The sequence below is a fragment of the Crotalus tigris genome, unplaced genomic scaffold (assembly GCF_016545835.1).
Source record: "Crotalus tigris isolate CLP2741 ecotype Arizona unplaced genomic scaffold, ASM1654583v1 scf7180000017771.5222438, whole genome shotgun sequence".
In the NCBI taxonomy this organism is placed as follows: Eukaryota; Metazoa; Chordata; class Lepidosauria; order Squamata; family Viperidae; genus Crotalus; species Crotalus tigris.
Window position 1 is genome coordinate 4,798,688 of NW_024096622.1, and position 20,578 is coordinate 4,819,265.

The window sequence follows — 20,578 nt, forward strand, 5'->3', positions numbered from 1 at the left end:
TTTTTAAATATGTATACATAATACAAAAACCCACACATTTGAAAGCTAATTAAAGGCAGAAAAAGCAAGCTGAAATATTATGCCAAATAAATACTTGTTCTTCACAGTTTGTCATCCCATTTCAAAGATGAGAAATGACAGGCTGTTTAGGAATGTCAAAAGAAATACTCAGTGGTTGGCCACATCATAAGGATGTCAGGTGGACCTTTGCATACTTGGTCAACGTAACCGAAAAGGCTTTTCAAAACTGTGGACATAATTTCATTATATTTCTCCAGTGAGGGTAACTTTTAAAACTATTTCTCAAAAACTTGGATAAGTCGCTTCATTGCTATTTCCCAAGAATGTTTTCTATAGAAGACCTGGTGGCTTGTTCATCATTTTACATTGGCATCCAGACTCCAGTTTTGCATCTTCCTCAAACCAATGTTGTTCTGGGGATATTAAACATGTGGAGACTATTAGGAGAAAATTTGGATTGTCCCAGGCTAGCTGAGGAATTTGGGGAGTTTAAATCCATCTAGAACAGGGGTGTCAAACAGTTGGCCCGTGGGCCGGATGCGTCACGCGGAAGCTGCACCCACCCTATTGCCAATGGAAAAACAGTCCTGATATGTCACGCGACATCACATGACGTTGCGAGTTTGACATGTCTGATCTAGAAGGTCTGCAGGTTATGAAAGTTTGACCTTCACAACTGCCTGTAGCAGTTTCTGTAGAACCTAAGTCTGTCAGTATCTTTTGTCTGCTATTATTATTATGGCTGACATGCACTCAACCAGATTTGGATTTATCATTTTTATCCACTTATTGAATCCTTCCCAAAGACCTGGAATTGGCAGATGTGGATGTTTGATGCTGTTGGAGTATCATCATAGCATTTAAGTTGTTCCAAGTAAACCTGCCTTTTGCAATTAATTGATGATGAATTATTAAAGTAGGGAGTAATGTCTTTAAAATCACTTCATGCAATATTAGATAAGAAAGACCCTCTGTTGATATGCATCCTGCCAGATCAATTCAAAGTCCATATTGCCAAAACTATTTGTTCTTTTTTTTTATCCAGAGGTTCAGATATTTAGAAACAAATGCAGGCTTACATCTTTCTCTCTTCATTTTTAAACTAAAATCTCTGCTCATTCACATATCTATGTATACATTCTCAACTCAAAGACTGGCTGGCCAGGCTATCTATGTGTTCCAAAGCTTCAAAGTGAGATACCTACATTGTTCTGTGTTAGGGTTCCTCAGGACCATACTTCCCATACATTTTTATATCTTCCAAAAATGCTTGGCCATTTCATCAAAGCTTGGCCAATGTCACCTTGGCATACTACTTGATACTTTCCCATTGGAATGTTATTGCCTCATTCAAGTCATATGGGAGCAATTTGTTTTGAGGACCATCTTTGTGTGTGTGTGTGTGTGTGTGCGCGTGTGTTTCTTCTTCAGACTCTTCATTCTGGTACTTTTCCATATGCTGTGTAATTTGAAATTTTCTTGAGCAAACATGTTTGCCTTTTTAGCCTGCACTGAATGAGTTTTCCATACTCAGTTTTTCATTCATGTTTATTCAGATAAATATATGGAATAAAGCCACCCGCTATTGTTTTTCCACAGCATTACATAAGGCTGGCATTATATGATAGTGGCAATATGGATCATTAACTGGGGCATACATACTTAATACATTCTAACAGAGCACTCACGTGTATACATTCTACAAGTATTCAGAGTGGAAATGTAGCTATTGCAAATGGGGTGGGGGGAAATGATCTTAAGGCAGTATCTTTAGGCCAATGTGGGGGTGCAACAGCTTAACAATTAAAAGGCACTGAGTTTGTCAGCTGGAAAACTGATAATCCAGGTTCGAGACCGAAGTGCCTCATGACAGGTTAAGCAACTGTTACTTGCTCCATCTCCTGCCAATCTAGCAGTTTAAAAACATGCAATGTGAGTAAATAAATAGGTACTGCTTTGGTGGGAAGATAACAGCATTTCATGCACTTCGGCATATAGTCATGCTGGCCACATGACTGCAGAAGTGTCTTTGAAGAATCCTGGCTTCCTTGTCTAAGTAACATAGATGAGCCTAGTGTTGGACACAACTGGAGAAGGGAAACCTTTAGGGCATGGAGTAACTTTAGGGGGTTCCACATGTAGTTGTGGATAACAGAAAACGGATATCCAATAAAAAGTGCTTCAAAATTATTCTCTGGAATTTATATGATTACAACAATAATTAGGATGCACTTTATACAATTGGTCTACTGCAAAAGATTTCTTACAGGCTTTCCCCCCTGTTTGTTCATTTTCTTCAGTTGGTTAATTTCTGGGTGTCTCTGGGAGTTCGTATTTGTGTGTGTGATTGTGCTCATGTTCCTATAGAATCTTTTTTTTTTTTTTTGTAAAGTATGGTGGAAAAAAGTGGTGAGACTCTGCTTCTCCTTGCCCCTGCCCACACTTGAAAATCAAAACTTATAGTCTGTGCTGTATACCTATTAAAAATACAGGCACATTCCAGTAGTGTGCGTGTGACTGGCTGTGTCATCTGTTTATGCTTCATGATTTGAAAGGGAAAAACAAAACCATAAACAGAGGAGGAAGTAAAAAGAGGAGTATCATGATATAATTATACCTGCTGTGAAGAATATCAGAAACCACTTTGTATCTTTATTTCCTTTTTAGCATTTTTTTCTTTTCCTTTTTTTGCCTTTCTTGCCTTTTAGCTTTCTTTTTTCTCCCTTAGTTTGTATTGATTTTTTTTACCATTCTTTTAAAAAGTTTTAATAAAAGTTATTTATAAAAAAAAACAGAGGAGGAAGTGCCTTTTTGTATCTGTGCAATGTGTGTGTCATTTTTCTGATGATCTTACAGGTCGTTTCAGGTAAGTCATGTGACCAGCCAAACTTTAAAAATCTCGACTGTTACAACATTTCCAGCACTTAGAACCCAGCCTGTTATCAGGTATCTTCCTTGAACTTTATGAGGTAGGTCTTAGCCTTGCATATATATATATATAGGAGAATGCATATCATAATTGTTTAAATAAGAGATTGTTCTAGCATCACAGAAGTGGCCACAAAATTGGCAAGGCTTCTCTTCCAGGATTTATTACTTCATTTTGGACAAGAAAAAGTATTTGGAGAACGTAAGTATTCTATAGACAAAAGTCAGCCAGTTAAAATGTTAGAGCTTCATTGCTTTTGCCAGCTAAGGTTTTAATATACACAATGCATTGTGAATTTAATTAAGTAGTTTCTAAAATTTACAATCAACTTTCCTTAATTTTAAATTTTAACTATACTATAGTTAAATTATATGTTAACTATGGGAACTGAAGTCCCCTATCATGCTATACTAAGGCAGTAAAAATATCCCCCCCCCCATGGCAGGGTTGGCTTTATTATTTGTCTAGCCTGGTGACTGGCTCCTTCTTTCATTTTTTTTGCTTCTATAAAATAGTGGCAATTTTTGACTAGATCTTTTATCTCTTTAAATTTGGCAAATAACCGTGTAGGCTTATGGATATGATGAGAGTCAGGCAGTAGACTGGGGAAGAAACAACAATGTATCTTTTCTTTCCAGTGAAAAACGTCTTCACCAAATCATTTCTTTAAAAAAAAAAAACAGATTTATAGGCTGTGTGAAATAACTTTTTCTAAAACGAGAGAATAGCTTTAGAAAGGAAAGTGACTTCATTAGAAATATAGCAGGAATTTTGAGATTGATCATGGATCAATGCCTTCTATATTTTGTTCATTAGACCAATAATTTAGTACATTGCAAGGAATCCTGAGTTTTGAAACACCAAGGACTAGTGAGGAAAATTATATTATTTTTCCTATTTCTCTGATCTCTTTTTAACTGATTTCTTTCCCAAAATACCTTCTAAGAATGTATGCCCATACAATCTACACTTTCCAAAATGCTACATGCCCTTATGAATGTTATTTATAGAAATATTGGTGTTTTGTTACTATTTATTTTATTTTTTGAAACAAATCTGATTATTTTTACAAGTGACGTGATCTGATTTTAACTACAAATGTAATGTGCATAATTTCGTTGGTTTAAAACCAAACCAACTATTTGATTTATATACTCTCCCTTTATTAATTCTGGTTTAATTAATAATTCCTGGCAATTAAGGCACAACATCTTAATTGTTCTTTTCTCCATTCTGTTCCATCATTTTTCTAATATCTTATTGTAGGCAATGAATTTTAAAAATTCTAAATCAAACTGAACACTGTGTCCAAAGCAAGTTTTTGGCTACATGTTTATAAGGGATTTTCACATTGCTTTGGATTTATACCAAAATGTCCATGTGATCCTTTTCTCTTCTTGTGTGGCCAGTCAGTACTTGTTCAAGAAGAATTCTGTGAGTTCTCTGCATTTTGTAGATCATGGTATCTTAACTCAGTTAAAAATAATCTTCCACTGACAAAGAAAAAACTGTATGTTTTCCATATTAATATTATAATTTCTGGATGATATTAGAATATTATTCTAATATTTTGTTATAATTTCTCTGGCAGTACCTAACATACTCTCTTTTCTTTAAAGGACGCAGTAATTAGAGTGGCTTTAATGACATCAACTGGGAGACAAACTCTGCACCAAGTGGAAGATCAAACAGATTCCTGACAAACCTAGCAGACAACTTTGTCTCCCAAAAAGTAGAGAAGGGAACTAGGGGATTAGCCATATTGGATCTAATCCTCACTAACAGAGATGAAATGATAGAAGGTGTTGAAGCCACAGGAACCTTGGGGGGAAGTGATCATGCAATATTGGAATTCAACATTATGAAAGCACAAGCAATAGAACACAGTCAAACTAGAGTCTTGGACTTTAAGAGAGCTAATTTCAATAAACTTAGAGAGCGCTTGGGGACTGCAGCCAAGAAATTAAAAGACGCTTGCTCCTGGGGAGGAAAGCTATGGCAAATCTAGATAGCATACTAAAAAGCAGAGACATCACCCTGCCAACAAAGTACGTATAGTCAGGACCATGGTTTTCCCAGTTGCAATGTATGGTTGTGAAAGTTGGACCATAAGAAAGGCTGAGTGCAAAATAATTTGAACTATGGTGCTGGAGAAGATTCCTGTGAGTCCCCTGGACTGTAAACCGGTCAGTCCTAGAGGAGATCAACCCTGACTGCTACAGTCCCCATCTGTGGTGATCTTGGAGCCCAGGAAGATAAAATCAGTCACTACCTCCATTTCTTCCCCATCTATTTGCCAGGAATTGAAAGGGCCGGACACCATGATCTTGGTTTTCTTAATGTTGAGTTTCAAGCCAACTTTTGCACTCTCCTTCTTCACCCACATCAAGAAGCTCTTTAGTTCCTCTTCACTTTCTGCCATTAGAGTGGTATCATCTACATATCTTAGGTTGTTGATATTTCTCCCTGCAATCTTAATTCCAACTTTTGTTTCATCTAGCCCTGCCTTTCTCATGATGTGCTCTACATATAAGTTAAATAGGCAGGGTGACAGAATACAGCCTTGCTGGACTCCTTTCCCAATTTTGAACCAATCAGTAATAGTAATATAGTAATAGTAATATAGTTATTCTGTTTTTACAAAAGGAACCATAATTTCTTTTTTAACAAGCTTTGGTTTTATTCATTAGATATATTGAAAACCTTAATGGAAGTCTATCCTACAGAATATAATTGAGGTGTATGTGAATACCTGTACTTGGAGCAGGTAACAAGTGGTTCCAATTTTATGAAGTTTTCAGAAGTCCGCTGGAAGCAGACCTCTTACAAGAAACTGCTGTGCCCTTCTGGCACTTCTGTAATGATGGGGGAAGAAGAAGAAGAAAAGAAAAAAATCAGGTGTAAAGCTCATCTGAGTTGAGATGCTAATAGTTTGGAATAAATACTTACAGGCTGATAATCATATTCAGTGAGAACTGAGCAAAACTTCAGCATTAGGCAGGACAAGAAACAGTGGATGGAAACTAATCAAGGAGAGAAGCAAGATAGAATTAAGGAGAAATTTCCTTAAAACAATTAATCAGTGGAATGGCTTGCCTTCAGTTGGGTGCTCCAAACTGAAGATTTTTAAGAAGAGATTGGACAACCGTTTGTCTGAAACGGTATAGGGTTTCCTGCTTGAGCAGGAGGTTGGACTAGAAGACCTCCAAGGTCCCTTCCAACTCTGTTATTCTGTTATTTGGAATTAGAAGTATCTGTTTGCTTCTAACACTGTTGGAACCTTTTAAGATGAAAGATGAGAAATAAGTCCATACAACTTTTCTTACTGCGCATGTTTGTAACTATACTAGAGAAAAAGAGAATTGTATCATGCCACACAACCAGCAAGATAGAATATTGGATACACAGGTGACTTGACCAATATGTGTTACTATCAGTGTCGTCACCTATTTGGATCTTTGGCCAAATAGCTCAATAGTGGGGTTTTGCACAGATTAATTTTGTGTGCTGGTTACACCCTTTCCGGGAACAGGAGCACTTGCTCATTGTCACTCATGTTCTGGTCACTTCCTGGCTAGATTACTGCAATAGAGTATACATGGACTGCACTTGAAACCCATCTAAACATTACTACTAGTCCAGAATGCAACAGTACACATATTTTGGGCACTCCATGGTTTGCTCCTATTATACTGTTGCTGCACAAACTGTACTATAATAGTTTCAACTTTCTTTCCAGGTGCAATTCAAAATGTTGGTTATTATCTTTAAAGCCCTGAATGGCCAGATTATATGAGGGATGGCCTCTGTCTTTGGATATTTGCCATGCCACAAGGTCAGATAGAATAGTCATGCTTCAGGTCTCTTCCCTTAAATCAGGGTGTCAAACTGCCGGCCCACGGGCTGTGCTCACCCCAGCTCTGGGAATGCAAAAAAAAAAAAAAAAGTCACAATACATCACAACATGTCACGTGATGCAGCGAGTTTGACACCCATGCCTTAAATGATGTTATCTTGTGTGATCAAGGAATACACCTTATTTGTAGAAGTCCTTGCTCTGTGGTATACTTTTCCTCTTGCAATCTGGCAGTCACTTTCCCTTTTCATGCTCTGGAAGGCCATGAAGAGCTGGCTCTTTGCCCTCTAGCCTCATCCTCTCGAAACACTGGAGAGGGTGAGGCTGGAGCCCAGTCAACTGAAAGGGGTGCAGGGATGCTTGCTTTGGGGGAACTGGGAGGTTTTGTAATATTTTTATTTATTTTATTCTTGCTTTGTGACCTGCTCAGGATTATAACATATAAAGGAGAATATTTGTAGCTCAGGGTTGAAATGAGGGGTCCTTGGTGCTCTCTGAGCTTGGATGTTTTCTTGCAGACATTTCAGTACCCAAACTAGGTAACATCATCAGTGCAGTTTGAGGTAATGAAATGTCTGCAAGAAAACAACCAAGTTCAGGGAGCACCAAGGACCCCTCATTATAACATATAAAATGAGCGGCTGTATAAGCAAACAAACAAACAAATGTCTGAACTGTGTCTAAGAACAGTTTATCTGGGATGGTGAACTGATTCTCCATGCATGTGACCTCTGCATGTCATGCGAAACGAGCAGTCAGCCAAGAACAGGATCAGCAAATGTGTGGTCATGCAGGGAAATCTAACACCCCGACATGCAATCTCACTCCTTCTTGTTCTTTGCAGAAAGTTTGGAGAATTGTGCAAATTGCTGGTGTGAAAATCTAGTGTAATACTGGGGGAATGGAAATTTTACATGACCTTCCTTGGTCCCAAACCAACAATTTTTCTCTTATTCTGCCAAGCTTTGGGAGGATGCATAAAGCATATGGAATGATCACATCTATCTAACTATTGATATACTGTTGTTGCCTTTAAATCAGTTTTAACATGTTGACTGCCTGGACTTGTCCCTGAGGCTTTCTTGGCAAGACTTTCAGAAACTTTCTTCTCTAAGCAGAGAGAGAATGACTGGCCGAAAGTCACTCAGCTGGCTTCATCCCTAATGCAGAAGCGATCTTCTGTTTCTAGTTAGTGCCTTAACCACTACACAAAGTGGCTCTCAATTATATCTATACCTAAGTCCAGTCCTTGAGAGACTAGCCATTTTTATCTAACAATTTTCTAAACATTCAGTGAGGATATAGCTGTCAAAATGAGAATCACTTTTTTTCTATTACAAACATCCAAAATGAAACCTTTACATGCAAAAGAAGTTTAATGTTTAATCTTGGAAGAAGTCACTCTGTGGGGATTTTCAAAATAATAATTAAGAAATCTAATAAGAAGGATAAAGTAGAATTTTTGTTGACCATATGAGAGTACATGTTATGATTTTGAAGAATGTTCTGAAAACTTTTCTTAAAACCATCAAGTGAATCTTAAGCACGCTATCTGTGCAAAATATTCTGAGAATACACTTTCTAGGGATGGGGGATATTTGGTTTTAAAACAGTTAGCATTAGTATAATGAGGAACAAGAGCTGAACATCAAAACCCTAGCTGTAAAGTACAAAGTTGCTAAAACCATTTTCTTTCCCTTTCTGTTTTTAATAGAAATGCTTAAGAAGAATAAATACATTTTTGTTTAATATACCTATAATTTATGTGACTTATTATATGCTCAAGTTGTTTCCTTCCTTTTATTCAGTAAAAGCTGATTCCAAAATCCACATGACCTAAATGAATATATGCCAGTTTAGGTCATTTTACTGACTTCAGTATAATTCTGGTGTGGTTTCAAAGAAGAGTTAGTAATAATATGTGTTGTTTTTCAAAATATGACATCATCTACACCAGTCAGACATTCTTCAGAAATCCAGCTTAAGATTGTTTCTACAGCACAGACTGCAGTCCTTTATTTGCTTTTAATGTGCTTTGTATGCTATTTCTTTTCTCTTTTGAATTCCACTTTTCCTCCCAAAAACTTAAAATGGTGTATATGATTCTTTGTTTGCTTTTTAAAATGTGATGTTGAAAAATTAACTCACTTTGTTCCTTAATATGATGCATCCCATAATATTTTAGTTGCCTGGGAAGACCCATAGAGCGAGCGAGTGAAGGAACTTGCTTGCTTATTTACTTACTTACTTGTTGAACTTTTATGGTATCTTTCCAGACAGGACTAATTTGGATTGAAGAAAAACCAGCTTTTGGAAAAGGGAGTTAGAACCAATACGCAGATCCAGAGCAACACTGTTTCACACAGCTATGCCTTTTTGGCAGTTATTTTACATGCACCAACAGAAGAGGAAGCGACAGCAATGGCGGCCCTTGAAAACAAAAAGCTTTGCAGAGCCCAATAAGCTTAGCCAACAGAACTATCACACTTTGCTGGCAGAGTGCTTGAAGAAAGGGTGTTTGTTTGAAGACCAGTCCTTCCCAGCAGATGTGAGATCCATAGGCACAGGACCATTACTCCAGGAACTGCCCCAATGGATACAGTGGAAGAGGCCACATGTAAGTAATGCAATTTGTATTACAGGAACATTTTATTAAAAAAAGAAAAGAAAATGATTTTCTGAAATCTTAGAAAGCACGGAAGACTTGTTTACAAAGATAGTCTTGCTTAATGACCTGTTGTTTAGTGACCATTTAAAGTTATGATGGACTCTCAAAAAGACAGATATGACCTGGATTTGAAGTTCCAACACCCCCTCCATGGTCACATGATCACATTTTGGGTGCTCAGCAACCAACCTGCATTTATGGCTGTATGCATCATCTCATGATCATGTGACATGATTTACAACTTTTTTTTTTTGCTGGAAACCAATGTTTACTTTCAGTTTCCAGCAAAAACCACCCATTGGGTTTGTTTAACGACCAAGGCGTTCGCTTAATGCCTGCCACAAAAAAGTTGCAAAATTGTGTTAGTCTTGTGATGACCTGCTTAAAGACTGGCATAACTTACAACTGTTCAATTATGGCCGTAAGTTAAAGACTACCTGTGGACATATAACATATGCTTTGCAATTCACAGATCCCGAGTTCAAGAAGATTTAGCCTTAACAAAAATATCAGACAATGAGAAAGTCATTAACTGCAGACTTCAGAGAGCCACAGCCAGGGTAGATCTTTCTATTCAGCCCCTTGTCTGTACTGTACCAGATACTCAGTTTCCTGAATGCAGAAACGGAGGACATATTCTTCCGCTAGTCTCAGTCCATTGCAAATATATCCTGCTTTTGTGTTTTCCAGCATCAATTCAAAATTGCTATTTTTTAATGAGAGCCTTCTTAAATCCTTCAGAGAGGATGATCTCTGGCACTTTCGTCTGTTCTTAAGCCAGCTCTGACTGCAGTGCATGATACAACCTCTCTTCTCCAGTAGCTGACTGCTCTGCTGACTAGCAGTGACTTTCCCCCCAGTTTTGTTTAGAAAAACTTGCAGCTGATTCCTACAATGGGCTGTTAACTCAATGAACTATCTTCATCTCTAGAAGTTCATGTTCCACTTAGCCCTTACATCCTCCAGTGGGCATCTTTGTTTTATTTTTGGGCTGGGGTAAAGTGCTTACCCTTGCTTGTTTGCCCTCTGTGCACAACACAGCTTCTATTCCCTTTATTATTGTTTTTTTTCCTCAATATCATAGAGTTGCAATCTAATGATGTATGATAATATTATCTTTGATAATATTTCAATAGAAGAGAATATTTGTAGCTCAGGGTTGAACTGTGGAGTTCTTGTGCTAAATCTTTTTGTTGTTTGCTTGCAGATCATAATCTGACTATGTAAACATCATCATGGGTGGAAATGGATGAAGGGTTTGTTCTCTGTTTATGTGCAGTAGCTTGCCTTGCCAGTGGGGGTGGGGGGTATGGTTCTTTTCTTTGTAGTTCCTTGATTAGGGTATTGTTTTTTCTTCTTTTGGTGTTATCTTTCCTTATTTGATTGTAGGATGTTTTCCACTCTTTTTGTTTCTTTCTTCGCTTTTTATTATCTCTTTTGAATGGATTATAAGAGTGGTTTATCTCTACAATATGTGTCTATTGATGGCTGATTTGTCTGAATGGCAAGCTTCCAGGAAACGCCTGGTATTGATTTGACTTTGGATTTTGGCTTGATATTTCCTTGTTGGTACAGTAGGTATATTTATTCTTGGGCGTATAAATGTGGTTTTGAGTGGATCATCATTTTTTTCTAACAAGAATAATTCTGGTTTCAGCCTTTCCAGAGAAACTTAGAATGCAATTATCCAATTATGAAAGCTTGGGGGATAAATGCTCTATCAACAAAAGATGTATTGTGTTAAAATATATTCACTTTATCCTTGAAAGAATGAGCGGGCTGCAAATTTATGTTTACATGACAAATACATTCCTTTAACAGTGATTCCTAAGAAAAGTTTGACTCGTCACATTTCTAGCTCCTCCTCTTTTGATTCCCATTTAAATATTCACCACTATCAAATGCTACTTGTTGAGTCCGTGGCGGGAAGCAGACACGAGAAGCAGTTGAAGTTCTCAGTTTTCTTTATTCTGCGTTCAGCTTACAAGTAGATGGCTTCAGCAGCTCCCAAAACCTCCCAACTTCTTATATAGACATTTCCCGGGTAAATGCGATACTTTTCCCGCGCCAGCACCCGCGCATGCGCACGGCGCTGGCGACAGCCTGTCTGGTCCCGGGCAGCTTTGCACCTGCCCGGGACTGCCTGCAAACGCCCGAGCCGTTTGCAAGGCTCGGGACATAACACCCCTTTCCCCCGGGCTAAAACTACTACCAACATATAATCATTTATTTTATGCAGTGTTCTGCTTCTCAGTGCTCCTATCGTTACCTGGCTTTTGTTTAGCCAGCAATGTTATGTAATCCTCTAAGTATTTAGGAGACTTCTTTGCTCTCTGTGACCTTCTCAGCTCTGGGTTACTAGCATGAGTTCCCTGACTGGAGGGAGATGTGAGCCTGTTCTCCTTATTTTGCCTTGGTGCCTTCCAAGGACTGTGCCCCGCTGCCTGGCCTGCTTGCTCGCCCACCGGGCTCGTCAGGCCAGGGCTTCTGTCACTTTGTGACCTGGTTGACCTGCCTAGCTGTAGACCCTCGGGCCCCTTGAAGTGATAGCCACTGCTGGGCGTCTCTGTTGAACCTCCTAGGTCCATCCAAGACCTGTCAGGAGGCTGTCCATTCCCTGAACCCCGTTCTGTGTCCGGGCTTGTGTGGGTTTCTGTACTTTCCCAAAACTCAGTTACTCCCTGATTTGGGCTAGAGGTGTTGTAGTCGAGACTTGGTTCCTCGACCACCTCCCTGTATGTTTGACCCCCTGTAGGATTTGGGGTAAGGTCAGGCCAACCTTGGGAATTGTGTGCCAGCTCTCTTGCGGGGAATGATTTGTTGGGATGCCCCCGGGTATCCTCCGTGACTGGAGTGCTGTGTGATGTGTGTGGAAAGTGAGTATGCCCCCGGGGTGACTCCCTGGCTGGAGTAGGCGTGGATGCCTGGTAATTAGGTAGGCTCATAGAATTCTTGTTCGGAGCTCTCGCGGAACCCTGGGATGGGCCGTTTGTAGCTCCATCAGTGGAGATGGGCAGCAGCTCGTGCCCTTCCCTTTGCTCCAAAGGGTCCCCCTCCCCCCCTGGAAAAGACCCAGGAGTCTCATCTGAAAAGTCCCGCCGAGGGCGGAGTTGGTCGATGTGCCGACGCAGGACACGACCGTTGTCCAGGGCTACCTCGTAGGAGAGAGGACCTGTGACCCTGGAAATAGAAGCGGGGACCCATGTATGACCAGGCCCGTAATTGCGAGCCCAAACCGGGGCACCCACAAGTAGTTGTCTAGGTGCCCTAGGATGTGAGGTAGATGAAGGCAGTCTGTCCGGATGCAACCGGTCAAGTTTAGTAGTAAGTTGACGCCCCCAACGAAGTTCAGCTGGGCTTCTCCCTGTAGAAGTGGACGGTGTGGTGCGATAAGAAAGGAGAAAGTCAGCCAACCTGTGATGCCAGTCCCCGTAGGTGAGTCTTTTCAATGCGTCCTTTGTGATGCGCACCATACATTCAGCCATACCGTTGGTGGACGGGTGGAAGGGTGCAGACGTGGCATGACGAATCATGTTTGCCTGTAAGAAAGCTTGGAACTCGGAGGAAGTGAATTGAGGGCCGTTGTCGGACACAATGACATCTGGCAGCCCGTGTGCAGCAAAAATCCCCCTCAGTACCTGAATAGTCTGTGCAGTGGTGGTGGATGAGACAGGTACAACCTCAAGCCATTTCGAATGGCTGTCAACAAGGACCAAGAAGAACTGGCCCTGAAAGGGTCCAGCGTAGTCAATGTGCACCCTAGACCATGGGGACTGTGTTTCCTCCCATCTATGCACGGGAGCTTGGGGCATCTCTGGGCGAGATCGTTGGCACAGGTGGCATGCATGCACCTTAGCCTCAATATCTTTATCTAAACCAGGCCACCACAAGTGGCTGCACGCAAGAGCCTTCATACGAACAATGCCAGGATGACCCTCGTGGAGGGATTCTAAGACCCTAGTCCTCATTGAGGTGGGAATGACAACTCTGTTTCCCCAAAGCAGACAACCCTGAGAAAGGGACAGCTCGTTCCTTTTGGACCAGAAACTCTGAAACTCAGGACTAGGGCAGTGCTCAGGCCAACCAGACAAAACCCAGGAACGGACACGTGAAAGTGTGTGATCTGTACCTGATTCAGCGGCAACATCCCTGGCACTAAGAGGGAGCTCGGGCAAGGCTTGGATTGATAGAATGTTGACAGCTGGTGCAGGGTCAGCTTCAACTACTGGCAGAGGCAATCTACTGAGGCCATCAGCATGGCCCATTTCTTTTCCAGGCTTGTGGAGTAAGGAAAAATCATATGCAGACAAAAAAATAGACCACCTAAGCATTCTAGGGGAAATGATTTGGGGAGTCTGCTTACGTGTGGTAAACAGTCCCAGCAGAGGCTTATGGTCAGTGAAGACCGTGAAGTGCCTGCCATATAGAAAGTCATGGAATTTTTTAATTCCAGCAACAACAGCCAGAGCCTCCCTGTCTATCTGAGCGTAGTTGCGCTCAGCAGAAGACAATGTTCTGGAGTAATATGCAACAGGAACCTGAGTTCCATCAGACCTGAGGTGGCTCAGGACAGCTCCAACCCCGTAAGGGGACGCATCACAAGCGATGCACACAGGAAGAGACTCGTTGAAATGTGCAAGTACACTGTTAGAAGTGAGCAAAGCCTTGACTTTGTTAAAACAACCCTCATGCGTTTGTGACCACTGCCACACTGCTTGCTTGTCTAGTAGCCTGTGAAGAGGCTCAGCTACACTAGCTTTTTGTGGAAGAAAAGAATTGTAGAAATTCAGGAGGCCCAGGAAGGCCTGAAGTTCGGCCTTGGACTTTGGCCTAGGTGCTTCTAAAATAGCAGTCAGTTTGGATTCAGCAGGGTGAATCCCAGCAGCATCAATTTTGAACCCCAGAAATTCAGTAGAAGGCACCCCAATCATTGCATTTGTCTTTTTTGAGCTTGAGGCCTGATTTCCTGAATCTTAACAGAACAGCTCTTAGCCTTTCAGCTAGAATGTGTGTGGAGTCTCCTGCAATTAAGACATCATCAAAGTAGGGGCAAACCCCCGGTATGCCCCGCAGTGTGTTTTCCATTACGCTTTGGAAAATCCCAGGAGCGACATTCACTCCAAACTGCAGCCTTTTTACCTTAAAGGCTCCCCTGTGGGTCACAATAGTCTGAGCTATAGCAGCATCATCATCAACAGGCAGCTGTTGATACGCTTGAGCTAGGTCAAGCTTTGCAAAAACGCGCCCCCCCTTGAGGGAGGCCAGAATATGACTGACCACAGGAACAGGATAGGCATGTTGCTGCAATGCCTTATTCAGAGTGCATTTGTAGTCAGCACAAATGCGAATGTCCCCATTTGCCTTTAGAGGCGTGACAATGGGGGTCTCCCAAGGACTGGAATCAACAGGTTCTAGGATTCCCTGTTGGATCAGTTTGTCTAACTCAGTGTCAATTTTACTCTTTAAAGCAAAAGGGACCCTTCTTGCTTTAATTCTAATGGGAGTGACAGTGGGGTCTAGCTTTAAGGACACAGGGGTCCTTTGAATGTGCCCAGCTGGGGGCTGAAAACATCTGCAAATTCTTTGCAGACTTCCTGTAGGTCGAGTGTTTGTAAGCTGTTGAGTCCTGTGACGTGTATCCCCAGGGCCTCAAACCAATCGAGTCCTATGAGACTCGTTCGTTCACCCCCTACTACTAATAAGTCTAGTGGACCTTCAAAACTCTTGTATTGCACGTTAAGGGTGGCCTCCCCCTTAACACACACTCTTGAATTTTGAAAATCTGTTAACACAATGTCAGAAGGCCTTAACTTGGCCTGAGTTCCACTACCGGAACAAATCTTCCTAAATGTATGCAAGGAGATAATTGAAAAGGCAGACCCTGTGTCTAGTTCCATAGATAATGGAACCCCTTGTAGCTTCACCTTGAGTGACAGCTTTTTCTTAATTGGCTTGTGTGTGCCTGTCCTAAGGATGCTTCTTCGCGAAGCGCAAAACCCTACCCTATTCTGGCTGGGGAATCTGGTACCTTTCAGGCGCAGTTCTTCCTGAGGTTGTACCTTTCGTCGGCCCAGACACACAGCTGCAATGTGTCCTTGTTTGCCGCATGCCCGGCAGGTAGCGGAGCGGAACTTGCAGTCGGTTCTCCTGTGGCGACCTCCACAGCCGATGCACTTGAGCGGAGCTGAAGAGCTTCCCTTCTGTTTTTCTTCCTTCGTGGGGTGGAGACGGTCGACTTCCTCATCCGGATCCTCCTCGGAGTTTCTTTGGACGTCTTCCTGGTGCACGGATGCAACCTCTGGACTGTTTCTGATCGGCCGCATGTTCTTGACAGCGCCGCCTGCTGCTTCTTCTGCGGTGACTTCCCTTAAGGCATCTTGGTAGGACAATTCTTCTTTAGCGAAAAGTCTCTGTTGTAGATCTCGATGCCTTAACCCGCACACGAATCGGTCCCTCAGTCGTTCTTCGAGGTCTTTGAACTCGCAGTGTTTGGTGGCCTTCCGTAATGCGGCGATGAATTCTTTGGCTGACTCACCGGGCCGTTGATCCCTCTGCTCGAAGGTGTGGCACCATGCGATGACGGACATCTTGGGGTGGAAGTGCTCCTTCAGTAGCTTCTTCAGATCTGCGTAGCTTACAGACTCTACTGGAACAGGTGCTGCAAGGTTTTCTGCGATGTCGAAGGCATCTTGGCCGCAAACACAAAGCAGGGTGGCAGCCTTCAAGCTCTCTTCCCTCACTTGGTTTGCCTTGAAGTAGTTCTCCACCCTGGCTACGTATGACTCCCACCGCTCTGGATGTGAGACGTCGAATTCCGAAAGCCTTCCGATTTTTGCCATCTTCAGGAGACGGGTCTATCAGCCAGCCTACCCCCGAATGCGCACTGGATTGGCGGGTAGCTGCCGAGTCGACGCCGTTCCGCCGCTCAGGACTCACTTGGGTAAGCTTACACTTCTTCCTTTCCAGGCGGTGTAAGGCAATCCCACCTTCGTCGCCAGTGTTGAGTCCGTGGCGGGAAGCAGACACGAGAAGCAGTTGAAGTTCTCAGTTTTCTTTATTCTGCGTTCAGCTTACAAGTAGATGGCTTCAGCAGCTCCCAAAACCTCCAACTTCTTATATAGACATTTCCCGGGTAAATGCGATACTTTTCCCGCGCCAGCACCCGCGCATGCGCACGGCGCTGGCGACAGCCTGTCTGGTCCCAGGCAGCTTTGCACCTGCCCGGGACTGCCTGCAAACGCCCGAGCCGTTTGCAAGGCTCGGGACATAACACTACTATATTTATGTTTTGACTTATTCAATTCAGAAATGAAAACTGTCACTTAATGAGTACTATTTTGATTTCTTGGGACTGGCTTCAAATCACATATTATAATGCTGGCAGGAAGCACTTGTTTGTTTTTAGGCTGATCCTTGGTTATATGCTAGATTATAAACTCCCTCTGTTACACTTCTTTCTTGAGTTCCAATATGTTTAATATAACAGCAAAGCAAAGATGCTTATAATATTATAAACATATTTATACAACAGAGCATTGTATAAACATAGTATTGCGTGGGCTTAAAGTGGCTTATATATACCTATATATTCCAGGAGCTGCACAAGAATCCAATCTTTTATTCTACCAACAAAAAAAGGCTTGCTCTATGTCAAGGACTGATAGGTAAGAAGTATTTCAAGAGAGAATGTCATTTGTGTGAATATTTAGAATGTGTCAAGGTTGGCTTAGTCTACCAGATCCATTTCAAAAGCTGTAGCTCTGGAAAAAGCCCATTCTAACCTTGAACAGTCTGGCAGAAAATAGTCTGCCCTAAATTGATCTATCAGATTATATCTGGAAATATAAGAATTCTGCCTCTATCTGGTATATGTGCAATATAAGCCTAAATGACTATATGTTTTAGATTAAATTTTCAGGAAAGTTAGCCTATGAAAAAGAATAAATTTTCATAGAAGGTATAAAAGTATAAAAGGTCTGCTTTCTAATCTAAATTTTAATTGCAAATTTACTACTAAAAATGAAATGCATTCTACAGAATAAGGCACAAAGCTACATCTGGTGTCTATTAGTTCCTGGTTAATTATAAAAGTAATAAATACCTGCATATGTACTGCCTTCTATTTAGTGCCTGAAATAAGGTGAACAAACAATTTTTAGGTCACCTTCTGTTTTCCTTAACCATTTTGGCACAGAGAACTGCTGGTTTTTGGCTGCCGTGGAAGCTTTAACATTTCATGAAGATATTTTGCTTAATGTGGTACCACAAAATCAGAGTTTTGAGACGAAGAAATATGCTGGAATATTTCATTTCAAGGTGAGCATAATCCCTAGTATCTGATGAAACATCCTAACCGTAAAAATGTTAGATTTCTGTAAATGTAATGAATAATTCAGACAGTTCTGTCAATATATATGAATCAGCCTTCCCCAACATAGTGCTCTTTAGAGTTTTAGGATGGGAATTGCCAGTGATATGGCCCTTTGCACAAGGGAGTAAAATAGAGGAAAAAAATATGCATTTTGTTGTCATTGTGTGAATTCCAGGATTTATGTACTGTGCTTTATGTTTGTCATGTGAAATAGTAGATGCAGATTACACAATGCATATGTCATTTGCACAATGATGCATGTGAGATTATTGTGGTTAAGATTACTATTGCAAAGAGGAAACAAAGCAAAAAGACTAAGAAGTCTGGATGCTTAATGTTTGCAGGTAAAAAACACTTTTTTTATCTGAAGTATTTAGTGATTTAACTCTATCATATGCATGCTCCTTCTTGTCACTTCAGAACCTGGAGATGCAGCTTAGTTTCATATAACTCCTACTCATCTCCTCGAACATTATAGTTTTGGTCATCATATTACTGTAGCAAAAAGTTCACTTATACTTTCCTGCAGTTATTGTTTGATCACCAATGAGCAGGATTAGATGATGGCCTTTCTCCCTCTTTGAAATAGGAGCATGATCTTATTTGTTACTTTCCTTTTTCAGTTCTGGCATTTTGGGGAGTGGGTTGACATCGTAGTAGATGATCGATTACCAGTAAATGAAGCCGGTCAGCTTGTTTTTCTCTCTTCTGTTTACAAGAATCTATTCTGGGGATCTCTTCTGGAAAAAGCTTATGCCAAGTAAGTGATTACCCTAGCATTCTCTCATGAATCTTATCCAGTCTATTTTTAATCTATTGTTATATTCACTACATCCATTGGCAAAACTTTCTGGGCAGGCTGTGTGGTTCTTATGAAGATCTACAGATTGGTCAAGTGTCGGAAGCTCTGGTAGATTTCACAGGGGGAGTCAATATAACAATAAAGTTGGCTGAAGCACCACCTGATCTCTGGGATATCTTGACAAGAGCAACTTACAGCAGATCGCTCATGGGGTGCCAGACTGATGCAGGGGTAAGACCTTCATTTCCTTTCTCTCACATTATTATTAAGAATTTTGGTCTCACAGTTCCCTGTATGTCATTTATTGAAGAAAGCAAGACATTTCCCCCTATTAACTGCCCAACAAATAGAATTATGTGATAAAATGGATCATTCTAATACAGGGGTCCCCAACCCCCAGTCCGTGGATCAGCACCGGTCTGCAGCATGCCAGCAAGCAGGCCACACAAACAAGGAAACTCCATCCTCGGGATGCAGGTAGTATTCAAAACCACACCCCTTTCGGTCCACAGAAAAACCTTTCTTCATGGCACCAGTCCCTGGTGCCCAAAAGGTTGGGGACCTCTGTTCTAATAAAGAAGAAGAAAGTTTTTGAGTGCCTTCTTTCAAGAGAGCAAATGCCCCTTAAAAAATAATATAAAAAAAGGAATAAGGTTAATATGAATCACTTAGTAAGAACTTTATTTTATTTTATTTAAAATGCCTAAAACAATTGCATTAATGAATACTTAAATTATTTGTCATTTAAGACTATCTCTTCTGTAGCATGATCTGTCTGAGAATGATTTTGGAAAGATTAATATAGAATTGCACCATATTCTATACAAATGCATAATTTATTTAAAAATGAAGCCTAGCGATTAGATTTTGATTTTTCACATATGGAGAAAAAAGATATTGCGGCTATTCTCTTTTTCCACACTGTTCTTTTAAAGCTCGATTTATGCCCCACCTCAGCAATTTTCTTTTTCTAAGCTGAACATTTTTTTTATTCCAGCAGCTGAATCAACCCCGTAACTTCACAATAGCTTGCAGAAAGTTTAGTGAGGAGCTTAGCTCAAGCTGTTCAAGCATTCCCAATGAACCAACTGCCAATTGTTTTTTCTTGGTTGTATTGGTTCCACTAAGCATGAAGAAAATAGTTCATAGCATGGTTAAATAAACTGATTTTGTTTTTCCTACAGCCAACAAAGGTCCTAGCGAATGGCTTAGTGGCTAGTCATGCCTATGCTGTGACTGGCATTCGAAAGGTAAATGCAAACTTGCTTTGATCATTCCAAACATGGTTTCCTTAATGGGCTTATATTCTTACCTTCTATCTTAACATAACAAGGAAGAAATTTAGAAATAAGCTCTCTGTTTAGCATTTTTAAGCAATGGATGAAGCCAGCAGTTCATCATTTTCAAAATATGGCATACTTTTATTGACTCACACCTGACTATTTGATTTTCTGGCTTTCATTTTTTATTTCTGGTTATCTGTTGTTGTTTAACTTACCATAACCCAGGACTAGACAAGCTTTTGGTGCCTGAAGGCCAAATTTAACATTTTTTGTATGCCAAGGAACACTGTAATTGGCAAGGCCATGTTGAGATGGTTGGTGTCAGAACTTTTTGTTTTGACTTTTCCTAAGCTTCAGTGAAGAGTGTAGTGGATCTTTTTTAAGCTGAACAAGTTTTACCTTGCTAAAATGAGGACAATGGGAAATGGAGGGGGTCTAGTATTTTCTTTCACAAATCATATAACTAAAATACTGAGCTCTGGTACTATATCTAGTTTACCCTTTGCATATTGAATGGAAGCCACTCAACCACAGTTTAACCTAGAAGGGTATATGAACGCAGCCCATGTGGTTAGTTGCTGATTCAGTATGTTGAATAATGAATACTACAAATACATCTCACTGTGGTAAAGAAGACTAGAATTAGAT

The 20,578-nt window shown here is 40.8% G+C and overlaps 1 protein-coding gene across 1 annotated transcript in view; it reads left to right on the forward strand.

The window, feature by feature from the left end:
* The first annotated feature begins 2,436 nt into the window (after positions 1-2,436).
* CAPN14 (calpain 14) overlaps positions 2,437-20,578 on the forward strand; it is a 68,542-nt gene continuing 50,400 nt past the window's right edge. The window contains 7 exon segments of the mRNA XM_039341574.1: positions 2,437-3,151; positions 9,083-9,423; positions 17,069-17,138; positions 17,669-17,790; positions 18,469-18,605; positions 18,704-18,878; positions 19,832-19,897. Of these exon segments, the coding sequence (XP_039197508.1) occupies positions 9,175-9,423; positions 17,069-17,138; positions 17,669-17,790; positions 18,469-18,605; positions 18,704-18,878; positions 19,832-19,897 (819 nt within the window). The 5' untranslated portion in view covers positions 2,437-3,151; positions 9,083-9,174.